The 13185-nt window shown below is 34.7% G+C and overlaps 2 protein-coding genes across 8 annotated transcripts in view; one reads left to right on the top strand and one right to left on the bottom strand.

Annotated features, from left to right (window-relative positions):
- Nucleotides 1-85: 85 nt before the first annotated feature.
- On the top strand, nucleotides 86-3017 carry LOC118262626 (exosome complex component RRP4). Its single transcript, XM_035574145.2, has 5 exons — nucleotides 86-302; nucleotides 384-621; nucleotides 983-1117; nucleotides 1542-1727; nucleotides 2103-3017. Exons 1-5 carry the CDS (start codon nucleotides 178-180, stop codon nucleotides 2316-2318), a joined length of 900 nt encoding a protein of 299 aa, XP_035430038.1. The 5' UTR covers nucleotides 86-177; the 3' UTR covers nucleotides 2319-3017.
- LOC118263117 (choline transporter-like 2) overlaps nucleotides 2673-13185 on the bottom strand; it is a 29353-nt gene continuing 18840 nt past the window's right edge. For 2 of the 7 annotated variants that reach the window (XM_050697388.1, XM_050697387.1), the window contains 12 exons: nucleotides 9402-9524; nucleotides 9018-9181; nucleotides 8520-8709; nucleotides 7684-7796; nucleotides 6783-6948; nucleotides 6137-6362; nucleotides 5664-5847; nucleotides 5288-5414; nucleotides 4486-4639; nucleotides 3912-4203; nucleotides 3389-3614; nucleotides 2673-3171 (listed from right to left, as the gene is read on the bottom strand). In XM_050697388.1, the coding sequence (XP_050553345.1) occupies nucleotides 3074-3171; nucleotides 3389-3614; nucleotides 3912-4203; nucleotides 4486-4639; nucleotides 5288-5414; nucleotides 5664-5847; nucleotides 6137-6362; nucleotides 6783-6948; nucleotides 7684-7796; nucleotides 8520-8709; nucleotides 9018-9181; nucleotides 9402-9524 (2063 nt within the window). In that variant the 3' untranslated portion in view covers nucleotides 2673-3073. Of the gene's footprint in view, nucleotides 3172-3388; nucleotides 3615-3911; nucleotides 4204-4485; nucleotides 4640-5287; nucleotides 5415-5663; nucleotides 5848-6136; nucleotides 6363-6782; nucleotides 6949-7683; nucleotides 7797-8097; nucleotides 8322-8519; nucleotides 8710-9017; nucleotides 9182-9401; nucleotides 9525-9992; nucleotides 10253-13185 lie in introns of those variants that run through there. The other 5 variants (XM_050697384.1, XM_050697385.1, XM_050697382.1 and 2 more) reach the window with 4 other exon arrangements.

The following is a 13185-nucleotide window of genomic DNA, read 5'->3' on the forward strand; positions in this document are numbered from 1 at the left end:
CTTTTAATTTGTCGATGGATTTACTTTTTTGTTTTATCAGGGATGTAGACATGTCAGTGCTGTTATTCTGTCAAATGTCAAAATTGTCAAATTGTCAATAATAAGTGAGGTTAGAATCAGCTTGCTTGGTGGAGATTTTGTTGTTTATTTGAAAATTGTTTACAATTCTGTTTAAAAATGACGAGCCACGTTAAAATACGTTTAGCTTCAGAGAGAGTGAATCATTCTGTGCCTACTAACAGAGAATTACCTCGATTCTATACCCCTGGTGAAGTTGTAACGGGCATGGAGGATTTTATGCGGTAAGATCAGGCAGTGCTGTTTTTTAAAGCTTCATGTATAAAAGTACCCTTATCAACTAATTTACATGTATCAATTTACAGTGGGCATGGTACTTACGCATCAGACGACTGTTTAAAAGCTTCCGTAGCTGGGGTAATGCAGAAAGTAAACAAGTTGATATGTGTGCGACCGTTGAAGAATCGGTACGTCGGTGAAATAGGAGATGTAGTAGTGGGACGAGTACTTGAAGTACAGCAGAGAAGATGGAAAGTTGAAACTAATTCTCGTCTAGACTCAGTTCTACAGTTATCATCTGTGAATCTACCTGGAGGCGAGCTGGTATGTTAATTTGCTATTAATTGAGTAATGTAATAAACAATGTCTTATTGTTGAGCAGTCTTTTAGTTTATTGTAGAACTTTCTGTGTGCTTTTACTCTAAACACGAAGCACTTGCTAACTATATTCCTGTCAGTAAATAAAAATTTTTGCCAAAATAATATGAATAGTTCTTGAGTTTACCCTATAAATACTCATACTTACAGCAAACCATTAAATAAACATTCTTGTTCATACCCACATTATATGAGAAATTAACAATGTTCAATCAATAAACAAATTGAAATTTATTTCTTGTATTTTAAATTAAAATAGTTAGTTATTAAAATGTTTAATAACTAATAATGGTGTTTCAAATTACAGAGGCGAAGATCAGCAGAAGATGAACAGATGATGAGGAAGCACCTTCAAGAGGGTGACCTCATCAGTGCAGAGGTACAGAGTGTGTTCTCAGATGGCTCTCTGTCATTGCACACCAGGAGTTTGAAATATGGCAAGGTAAGATTAGCATACATACAATCTCATGTCTATCTCCCATGGGGGTAAGCAGAGACTATGGAATGCGTATACCTCTTTCGCTTCATCAACAGTCATCAGTCTTTTCATACATGCTCATATTGCTCATAAGTTAAGAGTACTTTTAATTTTTATGATTGGTACTTATACTACTATTGAACAATACACCCTGTACTACTGTAGACTTGACTAATTCATAATAGAATACATGGTAATAAATTGCTAATTAAAATAAGTTTTACTGCTACTGGTCTGGTCCTTCCAGTAGTATCCTCCAAGTGGTACTTAGAAGACAGAATAATCAAATAAGAAATAAATAGACTTATCTAGTTTTCATTCAGTTCAGTAAATATATGTATTCTTAGTACTATCCTAATATTCAAATTGTTCTTTTTTCATGTTCCAGCTTTCCCAAGGTATATTAATGAAAGTATTCCCTTCACTGATCAAACGCAGAAAGAACCACTTCCACAACTTGCCGTGTGGTATATCAGTGATCATTGGTAACAACGGCTACATCTGGATAAGTCCACCGGAACAAAATAACTTGGTGGAGGAAGAGAAAGATGAAATTGTTAATGTTGAAGTACAGGTAAGGAGGACTTTAGTATGATGTATTGTTAAAATATAACTGAGCTGGAAGTTTTCACAATTATAGAAAGGGAAATAAATCAATATGTCGTAAACATTAATCAATTATAAGGTTCAAAATCTATTGAATAAATTCATAACATAACACTATTATTATGGAGACTGCAGGCCATAGGTCACATCTTGTTAGTCAAGTAGATGTAGTTACTACACATATTAGAACTTTCTGATTAATTTTCTGGGTCAAGTTAGGTCTTATTGGGTTTTTCGGTTATCTACATTCCTTGAAGACTATCAAACAATGTCAAAGTGATTACAGATATATATTTAAAATAAATTTAATTGTAGCTTAACCATACTTTACTATCTGTTACAGTGTATTAGCAGATCAGACAGGGAAACAATGGCAAGAGTGAGGAACTGCATAGCTGCTCTAGTTGCTTCCAAAATGTTGCTGGATGACACAAGCATCATGTTTGCGTACGAAGAGAGCCTCAAGTACGACAATGTTAAAGAATTACTAGACCCTGAAGCTATGCTTGATGTAGCCTTTCTAACACAACATAGAATAAATAATGTTTTGGAAGAGTAATTGGTATATTTTATTTGGACTATTTTAAGAGACAACAGATTTACATATAGCAATGTTGAGTGAAGGATTGTGGTTGAATTGCATTAAAGGTATGTTCAGAGAAATGTAGTTTATTGGTCTTTGCCGATGGAGGGAGTGACGTCGAAGAATAATTATAGACTAACCACATGAATACAGTCAAAGAGATTTTAATTTTCACAACGATAGGTTCTTGGCGTCCATTTGGAGATATTTCAAATACAATCGTATTATAAAAGTAATTAGGTTGAATTTAAATTGTTACTATATTAATTTCTTATTCGCCACTCGTTAAGGTCAGCATTTAGTTTGGTTAATAAATAAAATACAAGCCAATTTGATTTCACATAATTTATTTTCAGTATCACAAACCACTTAATTTATTTATCAAACACATGTTTAATTTTTCTTGATTAATCATAAAATATTATCTTAATAATCTCAGTTTCTCTTATAAATGGTGTGATATCCATTGTAATAAATTTTAAAAACGTACATAACAAATTATTATTTGGTTTCTATCATTATAAACTATGATACAATACTGTAAAAGAGTACACATCTAAATTATTATTAAAAATATTTTACAAATAGAAATATAGTAAAAAATCCTATAAAACGTGTATATCGAAGTACCAGTGATTACAAAAATTGTGACAAATGATTAAAGTTTTGACACGATTTAACTTATCCTCTTAGTTTTACGTTCACAACACTCGTACGCAATTTTTGGCACTTTATAATTCTTTATTTCGTTTTCCAAGGATTCTCATAAGATTTTTCGACATAAAGTATGGTTTCTCTGGTGAACCATCGTTTCTTTCGCAGTCTTCAACTGAAATAGAGAAAAAAAGTATTAGTATAAAATATGAATGTTGATAAAGACGTCTGTAAATGGTCAATTTACTCTGCTTTAAATTTTAATAGACTTTCAACTTTATAGTTTTGATATTAAGTCGAAAATCAATTAAAAATAATTGTCATATTGAAGTAGTTTTGACCCGGGCAACTGTATTTATACCTTCTAATATTCAATTGATTGAAATACTTACGGAAACAAAGGAACAACGTATCAACGGCCATTTCGTAGACGTTGAAGAATATTGTACAGATGAGGTAGGTGGCGATACTCAGTATGATGGCGGGAATGTGGTTGTAGTGTAGTGGCTGCCCCTTCGTCACTTCGTACAGTAGGTTCCACTGCAGCAGGTAGTACACGCCGACACCCACTCCGATGGATATCAATAGTTTTGACAAGAAGAACAGGAAATCTGTTACCTGAAATAATTATTATGGGTTCTTTAAACATTGACTGCCAACAAAAATCTGTTGACGGCATTTTCTCCGTTGCGCCCTTCGTTGAAAAAAGCCTGTTCAAAAACGCAGTTACCGTTACCAGTGGTTACCATTGGTTACCATCAGGTGGGCCGGGTGCTTACTTGCCACCGTCGTCGTTCAAAAAAGTCAGGTAATTAACGCCTGTAGTTTCAGAGACTAAATATAAAACATTGAAACAAAGACTTCATAGCTAACTTAAAATATATCGTTTTTGGCTATGATTAAAGAAATACGTACCTTGTCTATAACGACTACTCTCAAGATATTCCTCATGAGCAACGAGAAGGCGTCTCTCGCGCTCGTACAGAAGTTCTGTCCGTGTACCGCGCACATTATGTACGCATTCTTATTGATGAACTTGAGGAAGTTCTCCAAACACCAACAGAAGCATTTACAAAGACACATGAGACACTTAGTGACAGGATTGTCGAATTTCTTCAGTTTCTGGTCAATGTACTCGAGTATGACGCGAATTACCCGAACTATGGCTATGATCAGCGCTCCGAAGGCCACGGTACCCAAGTGAAACCTAAAATGTAAAAAATATTAAAATAATAATATTAAAGAAATCAATTTTATAATGATCATAGAGTTTATTTTTACGTGAATATGGGAAAGGTAGCTGTTGTTTAGTATATATATTTATAAACTGTAATACATATATCGAAACCCAACTCTGTATACTTAGTTTCCATATAAAAGAGGGCACAAAAAGCAATACTTATAAAACTGATTATATTCAATTACATTTTAAATGCTTATTTTCCTCAAAATTACATTAATTAAAACTCTTAGGTATTATAATTCTTACCGTACTGTCCTGTATATACCAGAGGTAAGTGTGAAGAATGGAAGGTCTTTCTTGTCGTATGTCCAGTACCACGTGGAGAAAGTACTAGCCAGCATCATGTCTGACACTCCACTGATGAAGAACATTGTCCAGAAGAAACCCAGTAAGTTGGCCACTGTAATCAGAATATTGAATTGAATTGAATTGAATTGAATATACGCATGCTAGCGGAGATCAACAAAAGCATTAAACTATATTTTTTTTTGTAATACAAATGTTGCCGAGGCGAGCGACTATAAGTAACACGCTACGAACTATGAGTTACGCACTAAGACCTATGAGACACTGCGCGCTACGATCTACGAACATTGTGCTACGACCTGCCAGCTGCGACCTACGGACTACGCACTAAGACCTACGGACTACGCGCTACGACCTATGGACTGCGCGCTACGATCTATTGACTACGCGCTACGACCTACGGACTACGCGCGACGACCTACGGACTACGCGCTACGACCTACGGACTACGCGCTACGAACTACGGCTGTAACATTTCGCCGCAACTAAGTGTAAGTTTAGAGCTTACAGATTTAGAGCTAGGTAAATAGGGCTACAAACTTGGCTCTACATAAAACTTTTTGACAGTGAGCTTTGTGTACTTTTTCGTCTTGGCAACATTTTATATGGAATTATATTTTCAGGATATTTAGTAAGTAGTAAGTAAGTTGTTTCTTTCTCGCCTGATAATGTATGAATATATATATACTAGTTTTTTTTATAAAAAAGCTTCTTATAAGAAACAGTAAGGAGTATTACTTACAATGTAAGTAGACAACGCTGTGCGGATTTTCGAGTCCAGTGAAGTGACACATGGCTTGCTTGCACGACCCGCCACTACTGTCGAAACAATGCGATAGGAACGTAACTGGATCGCACGACTGATAGTCCTGGAAGCAAATAAACAGAAATTAAACACAAATCTGATAGAGCTGTACGTCCTATTCCAAAATTCGATCGATAATAGAGATGCAAATCCGACCTACAAGTTAACAACCCCTTTTATTGGCATTCGATTAGCGTATGACTATTTTAAAGAGTAAAATAAGTGTAGGGGAAGATCACTTGCTAAAAATATTATAAGAAAATACACATTAAATACCTGTATATCAATGATTTACTGAAGAAAATATCCGTACCTGGCTATAAACACCATTACTGCAGCTACAAGTAGTGTCATTCTGTAGGTTGACTATTTTGAATGCAGAGTCTCCGATGGACAGGAGATACATGAGCACCAACACACCGTAAGCAATGACGAAGCATTGGAACATCCACGGGAAAAGCGGGAAGAATATTGTGGACTTCACTGCTGTTACCGCTCTGAAAATAAACAAGAGTTCAATATAAAATGTTCAGAATAACAATAATATATATTCGGGTAATTGAGGATAAATAATACTACCTAACTTGACATTTTGATATCAATATTTAGATGAAAATAGTAAAAGTACCAATTTTGGATAGTGCGAAACGTTTAAAACAATCCATTCGCTTTAAAAAAAAACCTTTTGTAAGTCACGAGATGAACAATTTTATTTCAAACTTAGACGAGCCAATTAGGTTCAATAAAACACTTCACACAGGCTTAAACTTCTTAAAATAGACTTACTTGCTTCCCTCACGGATGATGGCAATGGCAATAGAAATCCTCTTTCTCAGGAAAATGACCATCAGCACTAGAATGAGGAGTACGATGGCCACTGCGATGAGGATGGCCATCCAGGTGCCAGGCTTCGTGAACATGGACTCAGCGTACCCCTTCAGGTTGGTCGTCTGATGCAGCAACCCTGGGTTCGCTTTGTAATACGCATAGTTCTTGTAGCATAGATATACGCCTGAAATTAACGGATTTACAAATGATAAGTAGGTACATTGTTGAATTTTTATTTCTAAGTATTAATGTTAATACATTTTTTTTTATAATTTATTATCGTATTCGTAAAGCAAGGATACATTATTTTGTAGCTCTGTAAAATCCCAACAGCAGAGATAAACACTAAAAATAAATGGTCTGAATCATATTGCTCTAATCATATTATATTAATTTTAACATTTTGTTAGCTTCCATTTAGAACCTTAGTATCTAAACCTGAAAAATGAGACTAAAACACAGTTAAATTTTGTTTATTCTTGTAGCCCAAATTAATTCTAATTCTGATGGCCCGAACTATAGAAACGAACGATAGAAACCAAGGGTAAACGAAAGAAACCGTTGAAAAAAATTACCATAGTGTATAGAATTTAAAAGTACTTACAAAAGCCGAGTAAGCCAATCAGTCCAACGATGGAGACCCATACGACCGGGCCTACCACCCAGCGCAGCAGCAGGATGTACAGGAAACATAGGACTACGACTCCGAAGACAGCACCAAGCAGGTACCACCTCGACTGTACCAAGTCTTGAACTATTTGCGCCGACAACTGATTCATTGTACGATAAAATATAGGTATTAATGACATTAATAATGAAATACCTAAATAGATAGGTACGCGTATTAATTTAACAGGAAAAGGACATTTATAGTAATTTATGTTTATACATTTATTTTATGAACTAAATAGATTACCTCCACCACAAACTAAGTATACCTATTGTCCGTCACCAAGTCAAAGTTAAAATGTTAGTTTAACGTAGGTGCCTACTTAGGTATTTTTCCCTATTTATATGAATCACAATTAACCTTATATTTATTTATAAAACAGACGAATATTATGCAAACTTCGTGTAAAGAAAAGAGACACTTTTACAACGATTTTAAAAATATGAAATACGACTCTAAAAATATAAATGTTATGTTAATTTATCAGTCTTTATAAAACAAAAAAAGTGTTCTTTCATTTTATTCAAAACAGTAAACTTGGAGATCTTATGGTGAGCTACTGACAAGTATCGAATTGTAAGATTAACTACCAAGAGTCCAAGATCAAGATTACATCAGGTAAGCTAATAGCATCAACTAAATAATGAAGTAGTAGCACTTAGGTAGTCAAAGTTAGGAATAACGAGAAATATCTAAGTAGGTTTAGATATACATTCTATTTAGAACTGCACTGTAGTAGGTAACTAGCTTATTTAAATAACATGCACAACAGAAATACTTAATTAAACTTAAGGTAATAGGAAAGAGCTAATGAGCTAAGATGAACTCTATCTACCTCTTGGAACTGCACCAGATTTACGATCTGTGAGATCACCTCCTCCTCGGTGAGGTCCACGTTTTGTAAGATGTTCTTCACATCGGCTACGTTCACGAAACACCGTCCCATCACTGCGCCGATCACCAAACATGCACAGCGTCGATCGCGACGTTAATGTATAGATAAGTGTTTTAATTTATTAAATTATGACAATGTGAAGGATCAGTAAATGTGCTTACAACTAAAATAGTGAGTTATAGACAAGTTTATAACGAAGAACAGTGCAACGGGCATTCCTAAAACATTTAAATAGGGGACTTAGTCGTATTAGTCGTTGGTCAGTAAGGAGCGGTGCACATGCACAAGGGTTAGAGACAAGCTTCTAGCTACGCGTGCATCAGAGTCATGCGCAGCAGGTCGCGCGCTACGTACAATGTGAGTTTCGCGCTCGTCCGACTGCCTGAAGAAGGACATCCAGCTGGCTACGATCCAGCCGACGTAAGAGTCGAGAGCCGTCGCTCTGTTCACCAACGACTTGCGAGCCTCGCTAGGGTTCCTCACGCAGCTGTCGGTCACTTTACTAAGAGTCTTTGGACTCGACTTGCTGTCTCCCTGGCATTGTAGTGTTGACAGATCGCCGATGCAACGGGATAACACTGCGGTGTAGTTATTATACAATATCTCACAGGGCAACGTTAGGTCAAACAATTTTAATGAGAATATCCGGAGGGACATGCCACACACGTAACACTCGGGCCAAACATCAAAATAATTAGTGGCAGAGGTTCACACAAACACTGACATGTTCGTTCTCCCAGAACAAACTCCGACAAACAACAAAACTGAAAGTTTACCTGCTTGACTTTCCAACACGTATGGAGCGCATTTCCCATTTGCCATGTATTCAACAGCTTGCGAATAACTGATGGTGTTAACATTGACGTCATATGTGCACACCATGCTGGATCTATATGTATCAAAATTTTGTTGGTTCATTTCCGAGGCGAAAATTATAGTTCTCGATGGACACTTCGATACGCAAACCTGAGAATATAACGAGGGAATATTGTTTATAAAAAATAATCTTGTTAATTAAGAAAGTTAGTTCGTATTTTAGATAAGACTAGCTACTTCCGCGCGGTTTCACCCGCTCTGCTCGGCTCCTATTGGTCATAGCGTGATGTTTTATAGCCTATAGCCTTCCTCGATAAATGCACTATCCAACACAAAAAGAATTATTCAATTCGGATCAGTAGTTCCGAAGATTAGCGCGTTCAAACAAACAAACAAACAAACAAACAAACAAACTCTTCAGCTTTATAATATTAGTATAGAAGTATAGATGTGGCTACCTGTGGCGTGGGACAGCCCACGATGGGAGTGCCGGGTGACAGACATTTGGAAATATCAAAGAACACAAGGTACGGCTTGTCTTTCACACTAGAGTCCAGACCACATCGTGCTCCAAACGTGTCGATTGGTGCGAGGAGTTTTTCAATGTTCCCGTGTGTCATACCTGAAATTACACATTTTATTTATCTACATTTTACTTACAGCTTTAAAGCAGGAAAAGTATATTTAAAGGACAAAATATACTTATATATATTTTATTTAAAGTTTAAATAATGAGGTAAAAATCACAGCAAATTATTATTTAATATTATATACTACACTATTTAAATATTTATGAGGAAAGAAAAAATATGAACATTTTATTTACTAAAATATATTTTTACCATAGTAGCCAACGTAACCCCATACTCCAAGAAAGAGTACGAACAGAACCAGCCAAAAGATGTCTGTACAGGATCGGTTGTGGATGGGACCGTTGAAATTCGGGTCATACCGAATTGGCTCTCCTGAAACAATGAGAAAGTACATTTAAACACACAATAAGCATCATTTATACAATGAAGAATTACGTGAAGGTAATTGTCGTATAAAAATTGTGTGTTCAGTGTGTTACATTACACGAGTAAATTCTGCCCCTCCAGATGTATATAATAATGTAAACACAAACATAACACAAGTAGTTTAGTACATTAACTGGGTCGTCAATAGCTAAATAGGTAGCTAGGTATACCGTATAAGAACGTATACCTACACAACTATAATAACAATTAATTATCTAAACCTCTATTAAAATATATAACACGCACGATAGTTAACATAAAAAAAAAGTTAAAGTCAAGAAAATATTAAAAAGAAATGTGGTAATAATTTTTCATTCATTAGGTAATACAATACAACTGTTACAATTACTATTAGATTAAAACTAAACCTTCGTTACTTATAGTATAACAAACTTATAGCTAAGTAAAACTTACTAGACTCTTTCGGCGGTATGCAGCAGCCCATTTTTGATGTCAATATATTATTATCATGTTTAATTTCCTACACACACCGATGACTGGTCGCCAGCATCAATACTCCCACTTATTGAAAATTTTGATTATTACAAAACACTAATTCAATTCCGTCACATCACATAGCTTTGGAACATCGTCTATCACGATTGCTTATCGTAAATGATTTTGATAAGAATTACTCGACCAATAGTCTGCGAAAGTGAACTCAGTAGCAGATTCAATCGTATTTTTAAAGGGAATATTCATATCTGAGTTTCTTTAAATAGATTTTTGTATTTGTTTTTAATGATTCGTACGACTGCGCGACACGGCGCTAGGTGCGGCGACCTACGCGTTTTTGATTGAATAGATGGAGAGCCACGAGTATCTTCTAAGATCAGCGAATGAAAAAATATTCCGTGTAAACACAACAGTACCGAGGTTGTGGTTAAGTGGTGGAGACGTTAAATTCGGTGATATCATTGAAGAAATATATAGAGATGACGCTACACAGTAACTAGATCTTAGTATACGCAATCTACGAGTTAATGGTATTTTTATAGTGGAAATAGGAACACACGTAGGGACTTTGACCAAGATAATTTATGATCTGTAAAATTTGAGCGAATAATGTCAGTCAGACTGCTAATAAAAAATACGTTTCGTTAATAATTTGACAACTTTCAAAGCAATTCGGGACTTAATTTTGTATCGCCGTAGTCAGGTAAAGTAGGTTTTGCCAATATATAACTATGGGTGACATTGGTAAAGTAGTACTAGATGTCCATTGTTTTCTTAAAGACAGATAATTAACTCACTTAACCAAAACGTTACAAGAACATTAAGTGGACTGTGGAACTGGAACTAGCAATTTGTATTAATTTTAAATGTAATTTAGTAAGTACTAAGACATTTTTATTTTTCATTTACATTTTTGTTATATAATATTTTAAATATTGTGATATATACAAATAATATTGTATAATACTGTAATATAAATACAGCAATATTGTGCAATATTTTGTAAGTGACACTTAATAAATAAATAACCTGCACTTTAACAAGTCTACTCACCCATGATTTTATTTTAACCACTACACTATTGAAAGAGTGGAACTTTAAATGTTTTTTTTTTTTATATAATATTAGGTATATACAAGAAAACGACTAACTTCACATAATGTCGGTTGCATAGTGTTTCCTCTTCAACAGTTAACAATATCGTTATATTTTCGTGCGTAACATGGTAACAAACAATGGTTACAAACATTAGGAAAATAATTTACATACATACCTAGTTAGTATTCGTTCTCCCGTTATTTTTAATATACATACGTATTTTTATTTACCTAGATCTTATTGTTTATTGTGTTCATACAATGTCGATAGTTTTCATAGTAAAGCTGTTTTAGTTATGAGAGCAGCAACTAATTCTGAACTTGTACCTAACATATTCACTTGTTTCTAATAATGTAGATCTATTATTATGGTTTGCAATATTCATCAACATTATATTATTTGCTTTGATGTATTAAAAATAGTATGTGTGCCATTATATTACCTATGTTCCCAAAAGCTTAGAGACTATGCTAGAATAGAGCCATGTTTTTTGACTGGCTTATAGGTAAACCTTTTTAAAAGAAGCAGTAACAGGCATTTTAAATTGCTATAAAGTAGTACTTACTACTTAAAGTTTAATACATATAATCTTTTTTTCTACTATAAACTGTACCTATATGTTGTTTGTTTTCTTTTGTGTGGAAATAAATGGTTTATTTTCTTTCTTTCTATTATTCAAGTACAGTGACCTAGTTAACATTAACGACCACTCATTGAGATGCATTACAGACACTAGCGATTAAATACACACCTAGTGACGTCACTGCCCTACGTAAACACTTGAATAATTACGTGGAAAAAGGAAAGATAATAAAGTATTGACCGCAATGCTTAATCGCCGGGTCTATTTGTACTATCTTATCTTTATGAGCAAAGCGGTACTTCCCATAAGGTACATTAGAAAGCTTTATTCACACATACATAGGTGCTGTGCTGACTTATCAATTTATCTCTATTGCTGGGATTAATTTTATTGTTGGATAATTTTGTTCTTGTAGTGCAGCTATGACAAACTTGTGTGTTTTTATTTTACCTATATTATATGATCGATAAAATATTGAATGTAGTTTTATACGAATACTAAGTATTATTATGTTTATATTATACATACTCGTACAGTAATATCTATGTAGAGATGGAAACACGTAGTTGCTGTAAGTAAGTAAGTAATTACATATATACTTAGATTGCTTTTGCTAAGAAGTCTTAGTTCTGCGTTTATTTTCCTGTACATACACATATATTTATTAGTTTAATACTTCCTATGTTAAATCATGTTTATACAGAAATAATGCAGTTTTAATTATAACATAGATGTACCTAACTACATGAAAAGAAGTGTGTGTCGAGTAAGCTTTCGATTAGATTTTTCGATGTTCAGAGGAGAAAACTTTACTAATGGCCAGAGAGGTGTTTCGGTTAACTAATACTATATTTTCTGTGCATGTTTCTGGATAAAAGTGGTCTAATTATGTGTTTCATCTGAAAATTGTTTACGTATATTGCATAGAGCAGACGCAAACGTGGGTGCGTTTACAAACATACAAGATTCACATACACATGACACCCAGACCCGAAACAACAATTTGTGGATCACACAAAGAGTTGCTCCGTGCGGGAATCGAACCCGCTACCCGTTGCGCGGCAGCCAGTTGCCCAGCCACCGCACCAACCGTGCAGTCTTAAATAAAAAACAGTAGGTACGTTTTCGTTTAACGAAAAGCAAACTTGTACTAAAGGTACCTACTGAATTAATGATTAACTCAAACGACCATGATGTGTGAACTTTCAAGTTCAATGCAGTTCAATGATGAGTTATGTAAAAAGAAACAAAAGACGACTAGAGAGACAAGAGACCGGTTGTACGAACTACGACCACGAACTAATATTAGACAATTCCACGTCACATTCATATTAGATTCTCAGTTGCATCCTCAATTTTATGAACGTCTGTACCAAACTATGAAGTATTACGCAAATCGTAGACTAGGTAACCATAAACAGTACTAATCTATGACTCACAGTCTGCACCTAAATACATAGATTCCATTGT

Source organism: Spodoptera frugiperda, chromosome 12, assembly GCF_023101765.2.
Source record: "Spodoptera frugiperda isolate SF20-4 chromosome 12, AGI-APGP_CSIRO_Sfru_2.0, whole genome shotgun sequence".
NCBI classification, from domain to species: Eukaryota; Metazoa; Arthropoda; class Insecta; order Lepidoptera; family Noctuidae; genus Spodoptera; species Spodoptera frugiperda.